General features: G+C 34.7%; 1 protein-coding gene across 2 annotated transcripts in view; it reads right to left on the bottom strand.

The window, feature by feature from the left end:
- FAP (fibroblast activation protein alpha) overlaps positions 1 to 25,459 on the bottom strand; it is a 67,066-nt gene that overhangs the window by 18,079 nt on the left and 23,528 nt on the right. For both annotated transcript variants that reach the window (XM_039855356.1, XM_039855357.1), the window contains 9 exons: positions 24,841 to 24,944; positions 22,913 to 23,048; positions 19,306 to 19,350; positions 13,893 to 13,997; positions 13,724 to 13,794; positions 11,312 to 11,365; positions 9,505 to 9,629; positions 5,496 to 5,543; positions 6 to 104 (listed from right to left, as the gene is read on the bottom strand). In XM_039855356.1, the coding sequence (XP_039711290.1) occupies positions 6 to 104; positions 5,496 to 5,543; positions 9,505 to 9,629; positions 11,312 to 11,365; positions 13,724 to 13,794; positions 13,893 to 13,997; positions 19,306 to 19,350; positions 22,913 to 23,048; positions 24,841 to 24,944 (787 nt within the window). The remainder of the gene's footprint in view (positions 1 to 5; positions 105 to 5,495; positions 5,544 to 9,504; positions 9,630 to 11,311; positions 11,366 to 13,723; positions 13,795 to 13,892; positions 13,998 to 19,305; positions 19,351 to 22,912; positions 23,049 to 24,840; positions 24,945 to 25,459) is intronic.

Genomic DNA, 25,459 nt, shown 5'->3' on the forward strand with positions numbered 1-25,459 from the left:
CTTACTAATTTCATCCACTTCAAGTTTCTTTATTTCCTCTTTAGGCAGCTGGATATTTTTCAAAGCATTTTCCAATTCCTTGTTTTCTTCCAAGATTTTAATTTCTTTAAAAAAATAAAATGTTCATTTTTAATTAGTAACATTTCCATAAGAAAATTTCTTTCTAAAAATTCTTTTGGCTTTAATATGGATGAAACTGAAACTGTATAAAGATTGCTTAAGGAATTTCATATTGGGAAGAATATTTTTAACCCAGCCTTTAAAGCAGGTATGAGTTTATGAAGGACAGCAATCATTATCTCCTAAATTGATCTTTACCAGATCAAAACACATTTTGAGTAAAATCACAGAAGCAACGATGTTTATTAAACCATATTTTCCCATCTCCAACTTTTCTTTTTTAACGTAAAGGTATGATCTGAGTAAGTGACATTTTTTTATCATTCACTGAAAAAAAGTAGACGTAAAATTTATATTTCTGAAACTGCAAATTTAAAATAATTAATTATGTAGCTACAAGGGGTGTTTTTAAAATTTTCAATGTGTGAATTCAAATCCATTTCTGTAATTTTTTTCCTTAGTTAAGATAGCAAAGGAGATGATTTATTGTACGCATTACATTCAGCCACAACTGAGAACAGAGTTAGTCCAGAACGTCATAGGCCAAGGCACCAAGAGGGACCAAAAAAGACTGTTTTGTATGAGCAAGGTGGCTCTTTCAAAGGTGGTCACAGCAATTAGATGGCGATGGATGTTCTAGATTCATTGAGAAGTTCTAGACAGCAGGCATGCAGTACAGCAATTTGTGCCAGTGTCCCTGGCCTCTCTCTATATTTCTGCTGTGCTTTCCACACTAGCTTTCTACTCGAACCTCTGTCTCATCTTTTTTCTTTTGTGATTCGGCCTGCACATTCTCTTCTTCCACTTGGTTCTCATGGCCCGGATGTTTCTAAGAGCATAGCACTAAAGAAGAGAGGAGCATTTCTGTGATTTTTTAATATCTATTTCTTTCTTAACCCTTTCATGTTGTGCTTGATTAATATAGAATATTCTTCCTCTTTTTTGTATTAAATAACTGTGCACTCTATTTCTTCAATTCTTTCTCTCAAAGTAGTTATGTATTTTACTAAAACAACAGTACATACACACTATGATTTCTGTCTTTCACTTTAAAATATATTCTAAAAAACTGCTATTTATGTGTGAACTTAGTTGTGTTTCACACTTAAATCTTTAAAGCTGAACAAATCCTATTCATCTCCTGATGCTATAGATTGGTGGTGTATGCAAATGTATTTCTAGCAAGAGAGGGTTTTTCATAAGCTTTATTTTAAACTGGAATTGATACCAAGCATCTTCCAGTAAAAGTTAGACTTTCACATAATTTGTAGAGATTGTAGCTTTACTTTTTGAAAGAAGGTCTGAATAATTTCTGAAAATGGAGGTTTCTACAAAAGGCAACCTGTAGACTTCTTGTTTTTGTTTTAAAAAAGTGGTCCTCGAAGATAGAGAACTAGAGAAGTACTTGTAACTATACTAAGTTTGCCAAATCACTTCCTTTATAACTCTGTTTTCATATACTCATGGCATTTTGCTCCAACATGTTATATTTAATCTTAGAACAAGTATAGTAAAAGTTATATAAGATACATAATCCATTTCATTTTAACTTTGGATAATCCATCAGGAAAGAGATACTTGTGTCATCTTAAGAGTCACAACGATAAATAAATAAATAAATAAATAAATAAATAAATAAATAAATAAATAAAGGAATACACAATTCTAAGTAAATGAAATCAGCTTTTCATTTTCCTTGTGTGGGTTCTATACGCGGAGCTATCATGGATAAGGGAATCTTGTACAGAGCAAGCACTCAGGGTGGCTGCATTATTTATTTATTTATTGCTATTTTTTATCATTTAACCAACAAGTACCAGAAATCGGAGACATTTGCCATTTTGGTTTGACTTTGACTCTTTCTCTATTTTGTTCCTAGCTATTGAACTTTTCCTATTCATGACTTACTGAAATGTCAAAACTTTTTAAATTAAAAAGCTTTTAATTTAAAAGCTTACTAATGTTTCTACAGTCCAGGGTTGCATTTTTACTAATGATAAGTAGGCAATTTTTCCACCCTTTGGAGCAAAATGGAATTTAATAGGTCTATGAGGAGAGGGAGGGGTGGCAATTGGGCTTCTCTATGTGGCTTTACATTAAGAGACTATCACTTAGCTGAGGAGTGCTACAAAGGTCAGACTGCACCTTTTACCTTGTTTCACTAATCATTGCATACACAGCTCCCAGTATATACTTAGTACTTACTTAGTATCTGACATGTAGTTTGTGTTCTCTACATATTTGTACTTTTTATTATGATGAAATCAAGCAGTAAGAATGATGGATCGTATATGAGACTTTTGTTTGTACTTAAATCATATTAAGTACAATAAAATCATATTAAGTACATATATTGCTTATTAATTAAATTATATGAAGAATCTGTAGAAAAGCTGATAAATGAGGTCAATTAGTCAGGTAATTTTAATGAGCACCTGCTGTGCTCTAAGCAACTACGGCTCAATGGTGCTCTTAATGTCAAGTGCCAGATCTTCTGAGTTTCTTAGCATCTGCTTTTACAAGTACTGTCTGCTCTTTTCAAATGACCTTACTCTACTTTGCAGAGAAAATGAAGCCATTGTACTGTTTTCTGCAATGTCTTCAAGCTTTCATATTATTACATCAATAATCCTTCATTCTCTCTCATCACAATGCCAGAAAATAATCCCCTCACCTGGCTCTGGACTCCATCTTTTCCCAGCTTCGCAGGGACCTCCCTCCTTTATATCTTCAACCCCTTTTGGTCTCCTAATTTCTTCCATCAACATTTAACCATGCTCAAAAGTTCATCATCTTTGAAAAACAAAATTAAACCTCAATCCCTTTCAGCTATCATCCCATCTCTTTCCACTTCTGATCAGTCAGACCTATTGAACATACTCTCTCTCTTTTCTTTTCTTCTTTCTTTCTTTTCTTTTTTTTTTCTTTCATCCCGCTGCAAGCTCACCGCCTTCATCTCTGCAGGCCTAAATTTACTTCAATCTGGCTTCCATTTCAGCTGTTCCACTGAAATGGCTCTGACCAAGCTAATGCTAATCACTCTCTTGCTAAGTTCATTGGTTTAAAGCAGGTCTCACTTCACTCTCTGTAGCACTTGATACAGATCCTCTCCTGCCCTGCCTTTCATGACACCATACTTTCGAGGTGGTCCTTCTTCTGTTCCCTCTTGGTTTCCTTTACAGGTTCATTTTTCTCTTTCCATTTCTTGTGTTGATGTTCCACACACTTTCATTCTAGGCTCACTCTCCACTACTCCCACCCACCCTCATTTTTCTCACTCTGCTGTCTCATCCACTTCCATGGCCGTAGAAAACATGTTATTAATGTCCATAAATGAACGACTTCTTGATCATCATCATCAGTACAAACCAGTCCTCCACCATCCAGATCCAAAACTATATCACTCCAGGATGGCCCCACTTGGATAGCCCATCAATAACTCAACATTTAACATTCAACATTCAAAACAAAATTAATCATCTCCCCCCAAATTTCTCTCCACTGTGAATCCCCCTTTTTAGTAAAAGGGATTAATATCATTTCCCTTGACCAAGCCAGATATCCAACCAGCATCAATTCCTCCTTATATTTATGAGTTACCAGTTTGGTATAGCTCTCATTAAGAAACATTGCCTAACCCCCAAATCCAGATGAGGTACTCTGCTTATGTGCTTTCCATGATCTAGTATCCCCATCTTAATACTTTGCGCCTACTATATCGTAACTGCCTATTCACACATTTGTATTTTCCTTTGATCTATAATCTCCTTGAATTTAGAGACCATATCTGACCAATATCAGTTCATATTAAGACTCTATTATCCAGTACAGGGTCTGATTTAATGTGATAGGTACTTAATAAAGATCTGTCGAATAAAAATTGTTGCCACCTAATGCAATGGAAAATGAGTGAAAAACTACAAATAAATAGAAGATGTAGCATTTGCCTTTAAAAAGTAGCTCCATAAGTTTTCTGGGAATTTATTAAAAATGCAGTTTTCCCAACCCAACCTAAGACCCACTGAATTGAAATTCCTGGGAAGTGTCTCAGAGTATTTATAGTAAACATCTCTGGAGAATTTTATCATTAGATAAGTTTGCAGAATTGTGCTCTAAAAGAATTTGCATTCTATATTGCAAGTTAGAGGACATAAAAATACGTATTACACATATGAGAGTGACCTCAATACTGTACCTATTTGTAAGTGTTTGGTGACATAATCAAACTTTGTGAACCTTCTAAAAATTGGTATCTAGGAAAATAGAAGCTGACCTTTATTTTGCAGTCATGGTAAAATAGGAATTATATATTTACGGTGATTTCCATTAAAAAATTACAGATTTGAAAGAACTGCTTTAAATTCTGAAGACTGAGATAAGACAAATTGAGAAATACAATCTGTTATTCTTAAAAGTATTTCATTATGAGACACAAAGTAAAAAAAAAAAAACAGAAAACTTCGAAATAAAACTAAATTCACAGTTCCATTATTAAAATGCCTGTCCTGTCCAGAGCTCCTGAACTGACTCTGTTTTTCCTCATTACCTTATTTTCACCTATCCTTGAACTATTGGACTGGCTGCCGAACTAATCCCAAAGCAGTCTTCTGCCTTGTCACCAAAGCTGTCCTGGGATGATTGCAGGCATGAGTACTGAAGTCTCTTATTGTACCTAGTCACTAACAACTTCAACCCTATGACATTGTTTAGTAGTACATCAAAAGATAATGAAGAACCTTAGGAAAAGATTCAGGGCAATACACTTGGATAACTTTGCTGAGTGCAAAAATGGTTATCTTTGATCTGTGAACTATTTTGAACCAATATTACAAATACAAGATGGACGAGGACTATCTTGGTAGCAGTGGAAGAGAAAAAGAGCCTTCAAAATTCTGGGTGTTCATATGTAGCTGTTAAAACAACAAAACTAGCATGATAGTTACCGTCTGCTTTGAACTGGAGTTATATCTAAAATTTGTCTCTAGTTTGAAATGTTAACACACACACACACACACACACACACACACACAAGGAATTTTTATTTGGGAGGGTGGTTGTATGAAATATCCTAAGTTTCCTTCCAATTTTAAGCTTCTGTGCTTTTTTACAATTTGATTAGGGAAGACAGAATTAATTCCTTTGATAAAACTCATCTGTGTTATGTCAGGTTCTTACTGCAAATAATTATTAAATTTCATATAATCAGGTTTGACTCAAAGAATACTCAAATCTGTGTAATAATAAGCTATATGATAACAGGATTCTATCATACTTCCCCTTGTTGGTGTGGGTAAACTGTCTTGCTTCCTCTAGTCTGGTGTCACTGAGAGTTCAGGGTTTCTACAAACAGGACAACAGCATGCAAGAGAAAGTACCTTGATCTGTGTAGCCATCATGAAGGGTGGAAATGGGGAGGCCTGGGCCTGTGCACAAAGAGAAGACAAAAGCATGGCTTAGTTTTAAAATAACACTTAGTTTCCAACAAGAACTGATAGTAATATTTGTGATTGGTATCAAACTCAAGTACATCTTTTAATTTTGCAGCTATTTTCCCCCCTAGATAGTAAATATCACCTTTTAAGTTACATTTAAACAACACATGAGATCAGAGCCCAGTCAAAAAATGAATGTGAAAAAGAGTTGCCGGCACGTTTTTCCAAAAGTGGTACTTTATAGTTAGTATCTAATTACACAAATGGACCTCAGAAACTGCAGTGATATATGGCCTCTGGGAAGATGTCATGCTCAATGGGCCAGTTTTTGCTGTGCCTTTATCATTAAGTAAGCTTCTCTGATGTGAAGATTGTATTTTCAATTTGGTTTTTTGGTTCACTTTATTTTGGTGGGTAGAATACAGCATTTTAAAAAGCAATTAATATATGAAGAAATAAATTTATATAGAATATGTTTCCTGTTCAAATATGCTGTGGGAGGTCATTTTCCTTAAGAAACAGACCCAGAAGGAGTTGTGGACCTCAGTTTATCTGGGGGTGCTAATAGAATGCATACCTATGAGAGAGGGGAGAAAAGTTGGAGCAGCAAAGGAAGGTGAGCTTCAGTGAAGTCACAAGGGAGACCTCAGCCAACCCCATGAGGACCTCTGGAGCTGAATGGCCTGCAGAGTTGTCTCAAATGGGATCAATGGAGCTGGCTTTTGTACTCCAGAATGGAGCAGTCATTGGATATATCCTGGCATAAGAGCAATCCCCAGAAGGGTGGACGCAGAGTGGGGCTCAGCGGTGAGCTGTCAGCCACCAGCACTCTCAGCGGCTAAAGAAATGAATGACTCGGTCCTGAAGTTGAGAGATCCAGGTGGCACACCAGTGTTCACTATATATTCCAACATGGAATTCAAGTTCCCTATGCAGAAACCGGCCATTTTAATAAGCTCTATAAATAATGAAACACTATTACTTACTCGAATGATAGAACAAAATACATGGCAATATACTTTTAAAGGATAAATTAGCTCAGGCGGTCAGTGGGTTAAAAGCAATAAACATGGAGGTTAGAGGTAGACTACATTTGCACTCCCTCTGAAGCTTGCTTCCTTCTATGTGGAGGGAGCATCATTAGAGTAGCACCCTTGGTTCCAAACAAGCAGAGGGGAAATGACCTCTTTGATGAGTTCCTAGAAGACCTGGGTAAAGTAACTTTTTCTTTTGCTTTGTTTCTGGCATCTTTCTGCCTGCAGAGAACATGCTTTGATCTCTTCCTCAGGGGTCTAAGTGTTACTATGCCAGGCCCCCTGGGGGGAAGGTAGTGGCCGTCTAGCTGTACCCGTGTTTGTGAGTAACTAATTCTGGGGTTTAATATTAGAAAGCTACACACCTTAGCTACAGTTTTCAACTAACCTTTATAGGTAATAAAGCTAATATTTTGATTTCCTTACTGACACCTCAGTCTAACTTGGGAGTAAGGAGAAAGGATATTATTTATTAAGATTCCTCAAGAACCAGCAGTTCTTTATTGTGTAGAGTTTCAGAATTTTATATAATTTAATTTCAGAGAATTTCATTTTGTTCAGCTTTTCTTCAAAGTTATTAAAAGGAACAAGCACACATTATATTTTTGGTCAGGATATAAGGAAATGAGACATGAATCTGAATTTCTTGACTTTAGTCAATCAGCATCCACCTTATGGAATTTTCATGGTTATGCAGTTCCAGAAGTGACAACTGGCATATCTTTTTTGCCCAAACTATGAGGCAAACCAATGACTAACTGCCCTTGACACAAATGGCCTCAGGGTGTGCTCCTGGTGGCACAAGCATCAACTATCTAGAACTCCTTTGCATTGCTTTTGTTCCATCAGCATCATAAACTTGATTTTACCTATTTTAATCCTATTATCTTGGATTTACTCACCAACTCTCTTGGAGAATTTGAAGTTACATAATGAGGCTTTACTCTTAATCCTAAAGGGAAAGATTTCAAGGTTTTTCTTATGATGGCGCAGTGACTCATTTTACTGGAGCTTCAAAAACACCAGACGATGTGATGCTTCCCACACAGTATATTTTTTGCTAAATGGGAAATTACCATACTGCCGAGCAAGAGTGAGTGTGGAAAAGTCAGGCAATTCAAGTTCTAGAAAGGACTCTTCCACCAACTTTTGATGAGAGCTTAGTCTTTGCTTCCTTATTTGATGAGAGCTTTGCTTCCTTATTTCCTCAGTGGGCACTGAGGCTTAAGCAAATATTAAGAAGATGGAGATATAAAAGTGGTGTAGTGCTTTCAAAAGGGTTTAAGCTTTGTACAAATGCAGAATGTATATAGATATATTAGGTCACTGATATCTATCAGCGAATATATCAGCATAAGAATGATTTTTTTAAAGAGATTTTGCAAAATGCCGCAAGGCTTTGATCCTTCTAGCACCTATGTTCATTCAGCAAGCATTCAATGTTTATTAGGCATTAGCCCTTCTTCTTGGCCTTATGAATACAAGAATTAAAAGAAAGCAGCCTCTGCCTTCAGGAGAGAAAGAGGTAAACAGTTGACTCAGTACAGTTAGTTCAATGATACTATATGCCTGGCATGTAAGCTTTCAAAGTATGTTGCATAAATACATAGACTGGGTTGAAAAATGTTACATATAACTTAAGAGGGACATTTAATTTATTTATGCCTTTAAATGCCATAACCACACATATGGTCATGAACAACAATCTCTTGACTTTTCAAAGATGCCATTGACCAAACGTTTTGTGAAAATGTATCAAGCTGCCTTCTTGAAGGGAGCATTTGGAATTTAAACTCTTATTCATTTCAAATGAGTTGGGACTCAGGTTCTGGAGCCAGGTGGTTGGGGTGAGGGAAGTGGCATGTCAGGGTGGCCTTGTTTCTGCGAAGTAAAGGGAACCTCAATGTCCTCTGCAACTAGGCAGGGATCTCAATGAATAAAAGATTCCATTTGAGCCTCCTACTCCCACATGGGAACCTGAAACCAGAAACTGAAGAGTAGCATGTGTTTTGTAATAACCTCCTGTTTTCTGTCCCTTCCTAGGGAAACTCAGGGATTAACTGGGGGAATAGGACAGAGAATGAAGGAGTAGATATTTCCCAAGTCTGTTTTCTAAATCTCCATGATAACTACCAAGACCCCAAAGGATCTACTGATTGCCTAACCTAAATCTTTTTTTTTTTCTTGCCACGTGTTCAAGATATAGAGAAAACATTATGCATAAGATAAAATTATTTGGATAGAAATTATTCATTAAACGTACATGTGGCCTAAAGAACCTGGAAATGTTTATTTTATTACCTATGATTTTTAAAAAAATTGAATGAATACTTATGTTTCCGAAATTTAGAAAAGACATACTAGATGACAAAAGTTCATTTTCTATTTCCATTGAAACTACAGTTCAAAGAATTACTAGCCTCTAAGGGAAGAGCTCAGGTTTCTAGGCCATTATTCTTTCCCTGGGCTGCGTGAGTTTGAAATTTCTCCAGGCAAATGGGCGAAGTCCAGTAACCGTTTTATCAGAGAACGCTTCTTTTTATGGTAGTGTTCAGATTCTGCTGTGACAGCTGGTAGATAGTGTTTGCATACAACGTCATGGTGCAATGGCACGTGGTGGGTAAGAGCTTGGGATTTCTAGTCAGCAGACCCTTGCTCCCATTCTGTCTCTAATGCGTACCAGCAACGAGGACCTTTTGCAATACTTTGTTTTCTCAGCTGCAAAAATAATGGCAATAATAAGGCCTTCCTATCTTCTTTTCATTTTTTTCCATGAGCATTAGACAGGATAATGTAGATATGATCTTCACATATAACAATCACTCAATAATCGGTACTAAAGATTGACTGGGTGGTGGTGATGGGGATGACGCTAGTGGCAGCGAAGTGATAGAGTTTGTGTTAAGTCCATTACCTACCATAGCATACGAGTGCATAATACTTGGAGTAGTCACTGAAACTTGCTGTGTAATATTGGCACCTTTCTTGCCTTAGATGGCAAGTAATGCACTTCTTGATTGGAGGATAGCTTCCAATGTTAATTCTAGAAAAAAAAAAGAAAAGAAAACTAAGTTCAAATTATGAGATTGTATTTATCAGAATGTACTACTCTATGTAAAATGACTAATTTACATATTGACATCAAACCCGGCCTATTTTTCTGATGCCAACGTCATTTAAAGTGAAGGAGGAAATCACAGTATTCTGATGCAGCCTGAATTTCAATCCATCTTTTCCTGAAGAGGCACAAACCATGAGGGAGAAGCCCTCTGTGGTTTTCTTGGGATAGGAGAAATAGCTAACACCTCAAATGGAAATGAGGTAATCACTTTCCATAGCCATTCAGCCCTTATACTTTACAAAGTGATTGGGAATGCATAGTTCTTCATCTTCCCATCTCTTTTTTTACACTCTGGCAAAACGTACAAGGAGAATCTGGCAGTCTCACCAGGAAAGGGGTCCCTGTTCTTATCATATTTCTGGAAGGGGAAATTAGTAATGAGCAAACTGGAAATAAAAAACCATGGTTCTAAGTGTCTCCTGTGCCTTTCATTCCATCCGGCAGGATATTTGGGCTCATGAAAGCTCTTTCTGGAAATGCTCCCTCCACACATTCCTACATGAGTCAAACTGTACCTGCTGTGTTGAGCCCAGCCTCTCCTCAGCAGAGCCGATCTTGAATGGGATGATCGGCTCTAATATACAGCTTCTCAGACTTTTCTCCAAACCTTCAGAATCAGAATCTCATATGAAGCTGACTATGTGGCTTTATGCCAGATTGGGGCATGGTCAGAGACACAATGTGACTGGAAAGGTTACCTGTGGCCACCGCAATGTTTCTTCTGCAGCTGCCCCTGACCTTGCCTTGGGCATGGTAGAGGGTGGCCATAGGCATTGCTAGCACCACAGAGAGATTCTCCCCAACAGATAAGGATCTATGATCCACAAGGGAACAGAGAAATGCAGCAGAGTGAAAACATCTTATTTCCTCAGTTACAGTTAATATTCATGTTCATATTTTAGTGCGATCTTGAAAATGTTAGGTAGGCTGTCAACAGTAAGAGGTCAAGGTCAGCATGTTGAGGTACAAATTCTGGCTCCAACACTATCACCTGCCTCGTAGATTTGTTGTGATAATTAAATGAAATTAATGTGTAAAGCAGACAAAAAGGTACGTGGCATATAGTAGACTACCAGCCTATAGCAACTGTTGTTTTTATTTCTGCACCCAGAAGAGGCTGTCGAGGGCACCATTCCAATCACCAAAGGGACCACTGGATTAACTTAAACACTAATTTAGGAACAGAGATGAACTCCCACAAATCATAATAGGTTAATGCCAAAGTGAGTTATAGTAAAAGAAATCACACATCATGGAAATAAATACAATGCCTGGTGCGCAATTGGTACTAAATAAATGTAAATGAATAAATGTCCTCAGTTATTTCTTAAAATTAGTTTAATTATTTAGTGTCATATTTATATCAGCATTAGAATTTATTAGTTTTTCTTTTAAAAAAAACACATTTTGAGTTAGCTAATGTTTTGAGGATATAGAACTTCACTCTGATATGATATGCAACATTCTCTGAGTGTTTTATCTTAATTCATAAGTTATTTTTATTACATTTCAGGCTTTTAAAAAATTGTATATATCCTGAGGACTCAAAGATTTCATTCAAATCTTAGTATATAAAAATATTAGAGTGAATTGACATAAATTACCTGTAGATATTTCTTCTTCCAGGGTAGCCTTCAAATTCATTGCTAGAATAAAACCTGAACATATATTCAGAAGTCATTAAATAAGGATTGATAACTAAATGGTAATAGAATTGCTAGTACTAATACTAATATATTAAACAATGTAGCCTCATGTTCATCTAAATTACTCTATTAATAACTAATAAATGAACTATTAATTTATAAACTAATAATAAACTGTGAATAAATAGTTCATGACATCATTTATTAATTGGCAATTACATACATAAATCACTGCTGTTTATAACTCTGAATTTTATGTACTTACTTTCAAATCATAGGAGAAAGATTAAATTATGGGAAGTACTCTTTTTATTATAGAAATATATTCTGATTCATTAATTATGAGCCACACAAAATAAACTAGAATATTTGATATCACCAATTTCTTTTTCCATGATTAACAGTTTCCTGGTTTCTCTTTGCTATATTATTTATTTTGTGCATGATTCTGAATGCATCTTCAATTTATTTTATAGAAGCTCTGGCAGTAAGTAAGTAAGTTTGATGTAAATCAGGAATCTCATTCGCACTGGGATTCCACACAAAAGGGCATGTTAATTTACCCGGATGCAAAACAAGTCACAAGAGAACGTACTTGTTACTTAAGTGCCCAGGTCCCAGTTCTAACCTGTCTTAATATAGACATGAAGTGGGAAATCCAATTTAGCAGCATGCTTTTCACTCCTCTATGAGTTCGTCTGAAAATTACAAAGTAACTTTTTTTTTTGAAGAGCATAAATAATAGGGTGTGAAAAGTTTGGAACAACCAAGGTTTGGTTACCAATTTTTAATTCTCAGAACTGTCCAGCAGCCCAGGTACTTCTCTGTTCTCACTGTCATAAAAGCCCTGCTATTCCCAAGTAAAAGGAAAAGGCAACAGAGTATAGCTCACTCTTGGTATTAAATTTATCTTCTAAATCGGCATCCTTCTCCCTGTCTTTACTAACTTCACATGACTCCAATCATCACTTGCACTTGCCTTTCCCACATCATCTTGAAACAACCTGTGAATAAATTACTCAGTATCTTTTCCAAACAACCCTTTGCAGTTTTCTTATGTCATAGGTTTCACAATTGTCTTCATCTCTAACACTGCCAACAGTACTCACGTTCCCTCCTTCTTTTCCCTTCTCCCTTACAGCCACTAATTCACCAGTCCTGTTCAGCCTCCATCTGTCTTTGCTGTCTATCTACCTTTCCTCTCATTCATGTAACAAATATTTATTGAACTCTGATTCTGTGTCAGACTCTATGCTGTGTCAGAGATGCAAAAAAATGATGGAATAGTTTTCCCTCAAAGAGTACATTATTTCATTGCCGCTATTCTAGTTCAGGCCTCTGTCACCTCAGGCCTAGGTTATGACCACAGCTGGGTCTTCTGTCTTCCGTTTCTCCCTACTTCTTAAATGCATTATGTCTAAAATCTCTCATTTGTTTTGATTTTGTTACTCGTTTTACATTGGCGATTTTAATGGCTGCTCCCATAACGTCCAAACTCCTTTGCTGACTCTTCGAAGAATTCCATGGATTGGCAATAGATTTCTGACAAGTTTTATCCAGTGAGCCTGGACTAATATCCTCTTTTGCTCTTACCATTCCAGCTAATGACAGGACAGATTATAAGAGAGTATCCTGGATTTGAACTTTATTAGGAGTGAGGGAACAGAACTATACATTGTTGATTAGAGAAGTCCGATCATAAATAATTATTTTAAGGTGGTTTATTTAGACAGTACGCAGGATAGACTGAAAAGGAAAGAACTAAAAGGAAAAAGTCCCATGTTGAAGTTAACAAGAAGAAACTTGGATTTAATGCATTTTAAGTCTGAATCCTAATTCTGCCACTAAACAACTGTGTTACCTTGGCCAATTTAATTAAATTTCCAAATTTGTTTTTCTTATCTGTAAAACTGGCATAGTCATTTCTACTTTATAGTATGTGGTACACAGTAATTGTTCAATAAATGATAGCTGTTATAGATAATGTTAAATTTATACAATAGTGAATCACTACAAAAATTTTATATATCTATGGGCTGCACATCATGAACTTTTCAAGCTTTCTCATTGCTTCAAGTGCTGAAGAGTAAAATTTGTCTTTAGAACTAGTTATTATTTTTTTAATTATATAATTAACTACCAAGTATCAGAAGACAAATGACCACCTACTATAATATATTCTTTCCAAAAGGAAATAGTGCTGACTAGTTATTAAGGAACGTGCAATCTTAAACGAAACCATAGCTGTCTGAACTAAACTATAAAGTAACAAAAGTGCTCTTAACTAAAAGAGGCAGAGCAGTATCATTTGTATGTCCATCAGTGCCAATTAAACCCTGAATGGTACAACATGCTTCATGCAATACTTACAGTGAATCCTGTGTTACTCTGAATATATTTATGGCCTCCCACTTGCCACTTGTAATTTGAATTGCATTTTCCTATAAAAAGACAAACATTATGTTGTGTGAAGCTGTGCGTTATTTGAGCAACCTCAAGTGAATGATCTTTGACGAGATAAATCTTGGAAGGAACATACCACAGTGTCTTTGATATAGTGAATATGTTTGTAGCCATCCTTGTCACTAAATATTTTGTAGTATGAAGTGGAATCATAGCTGAAAACTGGTGTTGAAACAAAGAACTGAAAAAAAAAAAATAACAAGAGGTTATGTTCTAAAGATAAACCAAACTAAAACTATAGATTTTTTAAAAGCAAAGCATACAGGAACCAGAATGCCTTGTCTTCCCTACCTTCCGTCACTCACATCTGAAATTCTATTCTTTCAGATACACAACTTTTCTAGTGACTTTGACAAGCACTTGCACATTCCAACTACTGCTTAATTGCTACTACATATCCGTGAGTTTAAAATGTTTAATTTGATTAAATTTCTATGTTCTGAGATTATATGGTTTGAAATAGAGTTTAAAAAATCACACAAGAATGTTGATATTTAATCAAGCCAAACTTCAAAATGTGGTAATTGACCAAAGTGTGACTACTATGAAGGCTGATGGCCCTTTTAATTCTTGATTTGTCTGATGCCAACTACCTAGTGCCAGTGATCCAGTGAAGACAGTTTAAAGATTAAAATATTGTGGCCTCTTAGCTGCAGTTTTCAACAGTAGGGAGAAACTTCTGAACTTGAGAAAAATAATGTTATCCAGGACAAGCAAGTCGGGGATTTCTCCTTGAGCTCAGGGAGCAGAGCAGACCTCATTATTCATCTCTGACCTCTTCCCAGAACCTCTGCTGGGAATCACTTAATAACCTAAGACACTCAGGTCTGGTGCAGCTTGGAGCATAGCCACCTCAACCTCCTGAATGGTACAGATAACTAAAATTCTGCCAATGTTCTCATACTCATTTTAACTGGTAGTTCCTCCCATTAAAAAAAAAAAAAAAAAAAGACTCATTTTACATTTTCTGGCCTCTTCCTAATGCTGGTCACCACGTTTTGAAAGAAGAGCAAAATGGTAAAAGAACTGCCTGAGGAAAGAGCTATTCTACATCATATGGAGTCAGTGTTCCCATAAATAATCCCAAACCAGCTCTCTCTAGCCGAGTGCTTCCACATGACAGTGAACCAAGATGTCTAGCTCCTTTAGAACTGACCAAGCAACAACCACCAAAAGGCTACCAGTATCTAATAGCTACGAAAACCTATCCTGCTGACACCCAGTCTCAGACTCACTTTTGAGCAAGAAGAGAACAGGCAAAGTCACTGTCAGCCTCTTTAGTGATGGCCCCATGTATGATCTGACACTTGATACTTTTTGATAAAATCGATGGTTATGATTGCGTGATTTTAAAATGAAATTTATTTGATGTGGTGTCAGTAGTGTTCCAAATAGTGTTTCCTAAAAGTCACTCCCACCCAGAACCGTGGAAGGTGACTGTTATGGACTGAATGTTTGTGTTTATATGGTAACATTTTATCCCCCAATAAGATCATTAGGAAGTAATTAGGGTTAGATGAAGTCGTAAGGGTGGAGCCCCCAAGAATGAGATTAATACCCTTATGAGAATCACCAGAGAGCTTGCTTCCTCTGCTCTGCTCTCTGCCACATGAGGATACAAGAAGTTGGCAGTCTGCAACCCAGAAGAGAACTTACACCAGACCCTGACTATGCTGATCTCAGACTTCCAACCTCCAGAACTGTGAGAAATAAATTTTTGTTGGTGATAAGCCACTCAATCTAAGGCACTTTGTTATAGCAGCCCAAACGGACTAAGACAATGACCCTATTTGGAAATAGAGTCATTACAGATGTAATCAAGGTAAGACTCAAGACGTGATCATAGTGGATTAGAGTGGGCCCCAAATCCAATGACTGCTGTCCTCCTAAGAAGAGGAGCGGACACAAAGAGACAGAGAGAGATGCAGAGATACAGGCCATATGGGGGTGAAAATAGGGATTGGAGTGATGAAGCTGCAAGCTCAGGAAGTCCAAGGATTGCCAAGAGCCACCAAAAGCTGGAAGAGGCAAGGAAAATTTTTTTCCTGGAGCTTTTCAGAGGGAATATGGCCCTGCTCACACTTTGACTTTGGACTTCTAGCTTCCAGAATGGTGAGATGTATTTCTGTTGCTTTAAGCCACAGAGTTTGTGATAATTTGCTAAAGTAGCTGTAGAAAACTAATACAATACCTTAAGTCTTATCATTTCAGGATAGAAATGATAAATCTTTAACAAAAAATAGAATAATGCAAAAGTGCTGTCTCCTACGTGATTCCCTTATTAGTTTCATTAATAAGACCAGCCTTGGTAGGATTTTGTGTATTGAGACTAATGCCTCTAAGTAAAACTGAAAGCCAAGAGTACCAGGAATAGGAGATTCTGATTAGCAATTTTGTGGATGGAATTTCATTCGTGTATTTCTGACAAATCGTTCTTTCATTTTAGAATGAAGCTATGCCCTTTCAGCCAAATGATGATATACTTACTTACCAGTAACCACTTCATAACACCTCCCTCTCACTCTTCAGGGGGAAAGACAAAAAATGGCTCTATATCGTCTTAACTGCTAAAATGGAACCAGGGTCCCAAAACCAGATGCCAGAGTAAAAAAGTTCTCATATCTGTAGTTAAAGGACTTGAAGATAGGTTGTATTCTAGATAAAAGCTTAAAATTTCATTTTCATTGAAAATAAAAAAAAAAAAACAGGGCAGAATGTTATGTTTTAAGATATTAGAATCAGGCAACAGGAAGAGTATTTTTGCTAAGCAAAGACTGTTATCTTTTCCCCTTTTATTGCACACACCAAAGATAGCTGCTTTAGATGAACAGGTAACTTGGGTGAGGTAAAGAGAGTGTAAAATATTTCCTCATTCACTTTGACAGAACGAGGTCTATAATGCATTCTGAGTTAAGTGCTTCTTGCAACAAGTCACATGCACCTTAGATAATCACACATTACTGGGTGGTCCTCACTTTTAACCAGGTCTCCTCGCAGGTCCCTTTATCATGCTTAGATTTTCTGATAAATTACTCATCTCTATAATGCAAAGCCATTTAAAATATTTTATTTGGAAGGTAAGATTATTTATCACCAAATAATTAACAAATCAATTACTTTTAGCAAGTCGTTTAGTCTCAATTTTCTAATTCATAGGTTATCTTCGAAGGTCTTCAGTTTAAATCTCTTTGATAAATTCTAAAGGAAGAACTGTTCTAAAATTGCTCTTTAAATTTATACTAATATGACTAGCCTGTTCGCTTTGATTACAAACCTCATAAATATTACTTGAACAAATGTCTGCAAGACATATTTCTGGGTGATTATATTTAAGTCACTGGTTTGATTTTAGTCAAAGAAAGCTATTACATTCTATGATATATGAGTTATAACTATATGAACTTGTGGCCTGGCTTTTTAAGAAGACATATCAAATCTTCTAAAATCTAATGAATGACCCCTTTAAAGCAGTTTCCTTGGGAGAGTATGAACTTACTCTTGAAAGTTATCATTACAAAGAAATTCTGACAATTCCTCTTCAGGTATTTAGAAAGTTTACTGACTATTGGAAAAATTTTAACAAATTGAGATTAGTACACGAGAAAACTGTTTTCCAACAGAATTCTAAAGCTACAGATATTAAAATGATCTAACACAAAATCATATGTTGCAGATAAATAATTCATTTATTAACTAGATTTATTTTGGCATTACTTTTGATTTCATGCAGGGATCTCCTCTTACCTGAAAGGACACATATGTTCTTTCACTGAAGGTATTTAAAACAATGTTCTAAGCTTTATAAGCCAATTAATTAATTTATTTATTCAATCACCCATTCATCCAGCTAATATTTGCTGAGATTGCAAAGTTGGTCCTACACAGATTGTATAAATTGATGAATGACCTTAAGATGCTTAGAAATATAAGATTTCAAAAGATACATACTAAAATGTCTCAGAGTGTTTTGAACGCTGGTAGCATTTTCAGAATAAATCTGTATTAATTCTTAAGATCATGTCATTGAGGAGGTTGTTGGTATCATTGTTAAATATTTGTAAAATCATATCATTCATGTTACTTTATAGTAACCCTAGTTATATTATTATTGTGGAGAACACAACTAAAGGAAGCTTTAAGTATTCTTCCCCTCATTCTTTACAATAGAGTGAATTTATAGATTAACTTCCCCCTTTCTTCAAATTTTTAAGTGCTGATCTAGGAATTATCTTTCTGGAAGGTGAGCTTCTGGTTGAACAAGAATCAAAAAAAAAAAAATTAGAAAATCCCATTCTTTTACTAACTACTCCTAATTTTTCCTGTGTTATTTAGTATAGTGGCAAAGAGGAAATTTAAATAAGACTCACTTTTTTCCTGAATTACACACTTATCCTTGTTACTTTGTAATTTTAGAATATATTTTACATTTACTGTGTATAATTAAAACCTAATAACTATTCTCTAGTTAATGAATACAGCTAAAGACAGAATAAATATATGCAAGATAAACTCACTAGATCAAGAAAATTGAACAACTGGTTTTTAATATCTGAAGATTTTTACTTTGCAATTTACCTTCTCCCTACCCATTTTAACTCTATTTTTTACAAGACTTATTGTCTTAGAATTGACTTCTGAATTCTTTATCATCCTTGTAGCATGGATTAATACGTTAAATCAGGTCCTAAGAGTTTCTTCTTTCTTTGTATGTGCCCAAGTTTCAGAGAAATAGCCTTTTTTCTTTATCCAAATGCTGTTGAATTCATTCCTATGTTTGTATTATGTGGCAGCAACCATACAACATTCATTTATTCTCTGTCCTATTTTGGATTCTTCATATGCAATGTAAGATACAATTAATATTTCCTTAAAATGTAATTTTTACACTAAAAATCCTCATACATCCCTTAAAAAAACTTATCCAAAAGAAATTCAGATATAAGTGATCACGACCATAACAAAACATTTACCTATTTGATAGGTAAAAATTAGAATGACTGTATATATGTATGTATGTATATGTACATATATATAAGTTCATTTATTCATTTTGGTTTATAATAAAATTTAATAAGAGGTATATTTTCTCTAAATTACCAAGGATACCCAATGTTTTTATTTTTTCTGAATTAAAATGGCTAATGATTATTAAAATTATTTTAAGTTTATCAGGGATTCTGTCTTTTTAAAAAAATGATTTTATATTTGCTTAAGAAGCAATATTAATTATAGAACATCAGAGTCAGTTGAAAAAGTTTAGGTTGGGATATGAGGAATATGATTTGTTCCCAATGGAATTCTAAATATATAAACATTAAAATTGCCTAGCAAAAAAATTGCTGAAAGGATCACTACCTTTGTATTTTTTACTTTGATGTTTTTTCTACTAAAACAAATGTGCCAGTCTGAATACATTTCAAATAGTCCTTTGATAGCTGAGAATCTGCCAAGTTTCATTAAAATATAAAGAAAAGAGAGCAAAATCATACTCCACCAGCCCATCCAGTTCTGCTTTCTTCTACATGTTCCTGAGTCTAAAAGAAAAAAAGATCACATGAAGCATAGTGTTAGGAGGACAATTTTTCCTAAATATAATCTGGACATTTGAACCAGTTAAGCTGCCTCAACTAACTATTGTTAGTCAACTAACTTCACACTTGAGTTTAAGATGGCTATATTCAAAATCTTATACAGCACTATTTTATACATTGCATACATATGAATAATCTAAAGATTTTACTGCAAATAATTGTTTAAACTTTCAATGGAATTATCACAGCATCAGTGGAGGCCTAGCACAATCCAAGCACTTGCTCTCATATAAGCAAAAAGGCAATTCACAGTGGAATTTAGGTTAAACTTTTTTCTTTTCTCAGTCTTATGAAGTAGCTAAGAATCTCAAAATTTGTACCAAATCTTATTTGGGTGTATATTTAAGCATAATGCAATCAATCATTTATTGAACCAATATTTTGTAAGCTCGAAAGGATGAATAGGCTTTTCTAGACAAATTATTAGAGAAAGAATAGTCTAGGTAGAATAAAAAGCAGAAACCAGGCCAAGCTTAGTAAACTACAGGTGGTTCAGTGTGCTGAGAAAGGTGACTATGGGAAAGAGTTAGAAGATGAGGGAGAATGCAGAGATATCCGCAAGGTCTTGGAGAAAGTTTTATGCCACCCTAGGAAGTTTGGATTTCTCTTGTAGGTAAATCCTTTGAAGGATTTCAAAATCACAATTTGGAAAATACAATTGTAAATATGACTCAGATAGTGAATTAGACATGGGTAAGATAAAAGGAGGCAAAGGGATCAGTTGGAAGGTTACTGTAATATTTGGAAAAGGATGATAAAAACCCAAATCTGAGGATGGAGTAGAGAAGATATAGCCAGAGATATTTAAAAGTTCACATTCTCAAAATGAATTTGAGAGGCAAGTGGTAACTGAAACCTCTGATATAAATAAAAATTATCTAAAGAGAGTAAATAGAGAATTGTGACAAAGACTATAAGATATTCAGCAACCATTTCCTCTTTCTGCTAGAACTATAACAAGGTTACATTTCCCAGGCCCCCTTCCAGTTGAATGTGTCATGTGATAAGTTCTAATCAATGGTGTAAGAGCAGAAATGACTTCTGCTACTTTTAGACCTAACCTGTAAAAGCCTCTTATATATGTTTTGCTACTGTTTTTTTTTTCATTCTCCAGAAGAATGTCGAATGACCTTGGACTTGCCTTGGAAGTCCCCAGGCGAAGATAGCAGAAATGCCATCAACTTGGGTTCCTTAATGACTGTGCGGAGCAGAGCATGCCATCCCCCACCTCTCACCATTTCCTACTTACCTAGACTCACTATTGGATGAGAACATGAATGTGCAAAAATTTTCTACTGTATTAATCCACTGAATTACTGGAGGGGTTTTGTTGTTGGTGGTTGTTGTTTTATAGTAGTTAGCTTATCTTGCAAATATATTAACTTGGAGAGTACTAAGATTGCTAGAGAAGTCGGAAGAAGAAGAGCTTGAAAGGAAAAGAATAATCAGTGAAGTAGAAAGAGAATCATGAGACAAGAACTGTCATAGAAACCAAGGGAATAATAAATTTTAAAAACATAGTTTGGACTTTCTCCTATAGAGATAGGCCAGTGCCTCAGAGAAAACAAGAGAAGACTTGAAAAAATAGTAAAACTGTTTTGATTTGTTATTTTTAGCCATAAGGAAAAAATTAATTTTAATTCTCTCTTCACAGAAGGTAGAATAATATGAAATTGTTTTTTTCCAAAGTTATAAATTTCTTATTAAATCTTATTTATTAAGAAATAAATAAAAACTATTAACAGTTTTGTTTTTTGTTTGGGGTATAACTTCCAATGTGAATAAAATGTTGTCAGGTCACTTAACCTTAAACATTATTTGTTTTCACACACACACACACACACACACACACACACACACACACACAAACACACATCAATCGTGAGTATAGTTACTGGAAAATCAATACTCTGTTTTTTCTTAAATCTGAAAATGTGTTGTATGTATTTATTAGACTATGTTGAAAAAGAGGTTGTTTTGAAATCCTAAGGTTATTCAAATCTGGTATTCTAATATGCACTCACTGTTTTTGGCCATAAAACTAAGGTTTATATTCCAGGGAATTCCACATCTCATTGAATGAGCATCTTATATGTTCTGTCAGTTTGGATATAAGTTGTCTCAGATTTTGATAAATTAGAATTTCAGACTCCAAAGCAATCATAGTTTTTAAATGCCTAGTTTAGGAGCTAAAAATGATATCTAAATGATATCATTTATAGTTTTAAACTAACAAAATTGAAGCAATAATTTCTAACACTCAGATTCAATGAAAATGTTAAAGACATACATCCAAAGCTGACTAATCAGACCAATGGTTTCTAATTAACTAGCACAATCAAGTTTATTCTATCCTCTTTTTTTCCCCTATGATATTGCATTTAAGCCAACATCTTTCTGCTTTGTATATCAAAATATAAATAAGATAAAAATAAGTTTCTAGCATATTCCTTTAAAAGTAGTAAAGCTTGTTAGAGACACAGTAGTGATTTTAAAAAATATTTTTAGCCTGAGTAATGTTGACTGTTATAGTCCTGATACATTTCCAAACAGATTCACATGACTTTTTCCTTGCAAAACATAATGTCCTAATTTCTAGATGGAATTCAGTGATTTACTTTGATTGCTCTATGCTTTTTTTCTTACTTTATAAAATAAGTTTATTCTATATTTGGCTTAATGAAACATTTCTTCATAATTAGACTTCTCATGAAATGTACCCATCAAATTTCCTATTTAAAGACAACATTTTGTATTTCTTAGTCTCTAATGTGTGTACTTATGAACAGGCTTATTTTAAAGCTTTTAAATTGGTGAAGTAGTTTTCTGACTCATTAATTCAACAGATTATGTTTGGATTTAAGCAATAGAAACAATTAAAACTCAACAATAAATCTTTGCCTAGTTTTCAAGTTTTTTTCTCCTAAAATTAGCACAGTATAAAGCACTCTCCTAAAATAGGATTGCAGGTTGATTTGATCTAATATTTTATGTTATATTCTCAGTTATCTATTTTTGATTTTAAAATGGGAATACTTGGCTTTCTTTTGATAATATCCATTTCCTTTTGAATTTTTATTTTTCAGGTTTGACACTGAATTGAACATGCTGTCATTTACATATTCCATTTTTTTTTTTTGATAGAACACATCTATTTTCCTAATAGACACAGCTTATTTTTTCATCCTCATTATTTCGCTCTTTTGGACTACCAATTTTGTAATCTTAAAAAGATGGATTTTATCTTAATTCAGAACCAGATACCTGATTTTCCCAATGTTACATTGTTTGAGTTAGTCTTTTTCTCTATTCAAACTAAAGTCATTCAAGAAAATAAGATATATCTTATTCATTTAGTAAAAAGAATGAACCTGTGAATAGAGAGGTTTTTTTCCTCAAACAATTAGGAATTGAATGCAGTAATTCTGTTTATAGCTGTAAATAAGTCCCCATTCTTGTACTTTCACCTTCAGAAATACACTTCTGTGGTTTCAGTATAACCTACCTTTGGACAATCCCATGTCTGCCAATCTTCCCTGAAATCACATATAGACAAGACTGAAACATTCTGAATTCTTTTTAGCCACTGCAAACATATTCGATCATCAGTAACCCACGTAAGCCAACTGAAATAGTAATCACTGCAAATAAAAGCAAAAGTCAGTCACAACCATAAACCAATATTACATTAAAAAATTTCTTAATTTCTGTTTTCTAAAGGATAAGTTTTATTATCATAAAATATTTTATCCTGGATAAGGAAGACAAAACTTTTCTTTATCTGCAGAGAAAGTTTAAACAATACCCACTGACTTTTAAGGGATATCTATGATGAAATTCATTCATCTAATGGAATTATTTTATACTTGAGTCTTCTTCCCATTTTGAATTTTTACATCTTAGAAAGGAATTTAAGACATAAGGCCAAAGCTATTGGTCAATCTAGAGGGGGGAAAGCATTAAATTGGCTATTATGCATAGGAAAACTCAATTTTTTACTTTTTAACTAGTTAAGTGAGGGCCAAGTGTAGCCCTCATCTTTCTCTCCAGGCAGGTTTGTGTTGGAAGTCGAGTTTCAACTGTGACAATAGTTGGGGAGGGGGGCGGAATTAGGGTTAGTATAATAATCAGAGATGATGCATACAAAGTTACTCAAATAGTGCTTGGCACATAATAGATGTTCATTACTGGCAGCGATGATTATTTGGCTAGTAGATAGAAAATATCAATGTAAATGAACCACAGAATTCTGGACATTGATGTAAAAGAAATCACAGAACTGGAAGGATTCTCTGACTCAGATTCTGGCTTTATCTTTTACTAGTTATATTATCTTAGGCTTGTTATTTAACATATCTGTGCTTCTGTTTCTATATAAAATGGGAATAATAATATTACCAATTTTAAAGTTTTCCATAAAGATTTGCCCAAAGTGTTTAAAGTCTTAAGAACTATGCCTGTTACATAGTGATTGATCAAAAAATGTTAGCTATTACTGTTATATTGTTAGTATTCTACAGATAGTCAAACAAGGCTCTTGACTCCTTATATGGTACTCTTTCTGCATTCCATTTGCCTAAGGCAAAAGACATTAAAAAAAAAAAAGATTTATTTAGTCAAGTTTTCATCAACTATATTAGCATGGGGAGAAAGGGGTCAATCAAAAATTTAAACACATTTTTGATTATCCAAGAATGGATTCACCAGCAGAGGCCTCAGGTAAGGCTCTTCTCCATGTTAAGGATGAATTATTCAGTCCTGGTTGACTCTTCTTTACGAAGTGAGAAGAAAGAAGCCAAGCCTTGATCTTTTAGGGTTTGGGAAGTGGTAAGGAGGCTCACTACACAGGGTTTGGGGACCCCTACTCTGGACTAATCAGACAAGATATACATAGGACACCGTGCTGGGGAAGTGAGAATGCTTCAGCTCCTTGTCTGTGTGCAGTCAATCTCAAAGTAGTTAATTCTACAACCGGTAATTGCAAACAGACTGCATCCTAGTTAAAAATGTTATTAGTTGGAGAGGCTTGGTTTATCTTCTCTTATTTGTCACAGACATATGATAAGCACGATATATTTACAAACTCTGGGTTGGAAAGAAAGTAGGCCAGACTTGAAAGAAGCCAAGCTGAGGATGTATATTAATTTTACTATCTGTCTATTAGTCCCAAGTTGACATTCACACACCTGAAGAAAGTAACCTTTAAGTTGATCACTGTGGTCATTTTACATATATAATAAGAAATAATGTTTTAAAATCAATTTAAGAAACATGATTTTTGTCTGTATTTAGCTTTGCATGTCAATTTTATTTATTTACTTATGCTTATAGTATCCGCATCATAAACTCACCAGAAAAAAAGTATAAACACTGATTAAGAAATTTGTGTTAAAATTCAGTTTAAAAGATGGAAAGCATCTAAGATTAATATACCTTGAGGCTATCATTGCTGGAACTGGCACTTCTCTGGGTCCTACATGTTCAGGATAAGTAGTGTCGATGACAAATATCCGAACAACAGGATTCTTAGCTCCAGCCTACCGAGAAAATGGAGATCTATAAGATCTTAAAATTCTAATAGTCACCATTTTAAAGACACTTTAGGAATTTAAGCATACTTGTACAAGCTAAAAATGTTACTGTTGAAAACATTCTAATTATAACATGACCAGGAATTTCATTTCAATTTTACTTGCAGGACAATTACAAATATTGTGTCAATCAGAGTGAAAACACATATTTTAAATGATTAATGAGGAAGCTTTGATTCATAGAGAAAAAATTTTGGATTTGAAAATGCAGTTCCGTAATTGATATTCTCATTTTTAAGACATATTTCCTACTATTATTACTATTAATATTAAGATAACTATAATAATCATTTTTCCATGTGTTAGGGGGAGTGCAGAGATGGACTGGTTTTGGGAGGAGAGTGTAAAGAATAAATAATGAAAAATACTTTTTGCTCTTACCCTATAATTTGATCCAGACAATCACCAAACTATCCATCCCCTAGCTGGTTACATTACTACTGCTATCATCCCCCTCGCCC

The sequence above is a fragment of the Pteropus medius genome, unplaced genomic scaffold, assembly GCF_902729225.1.
Source record: "Pteropus medius unplaced genomic scaffold, Ma_sr-lr_union100, whole genome shotgun sequence".
Taxonomy (NCBI): domain Eukaryota; kingdom Metazoa; phylum Chordata; class Mammalia; order Chiroptera; family Pteropodidae; genus Pteropus; species Pteropus medius.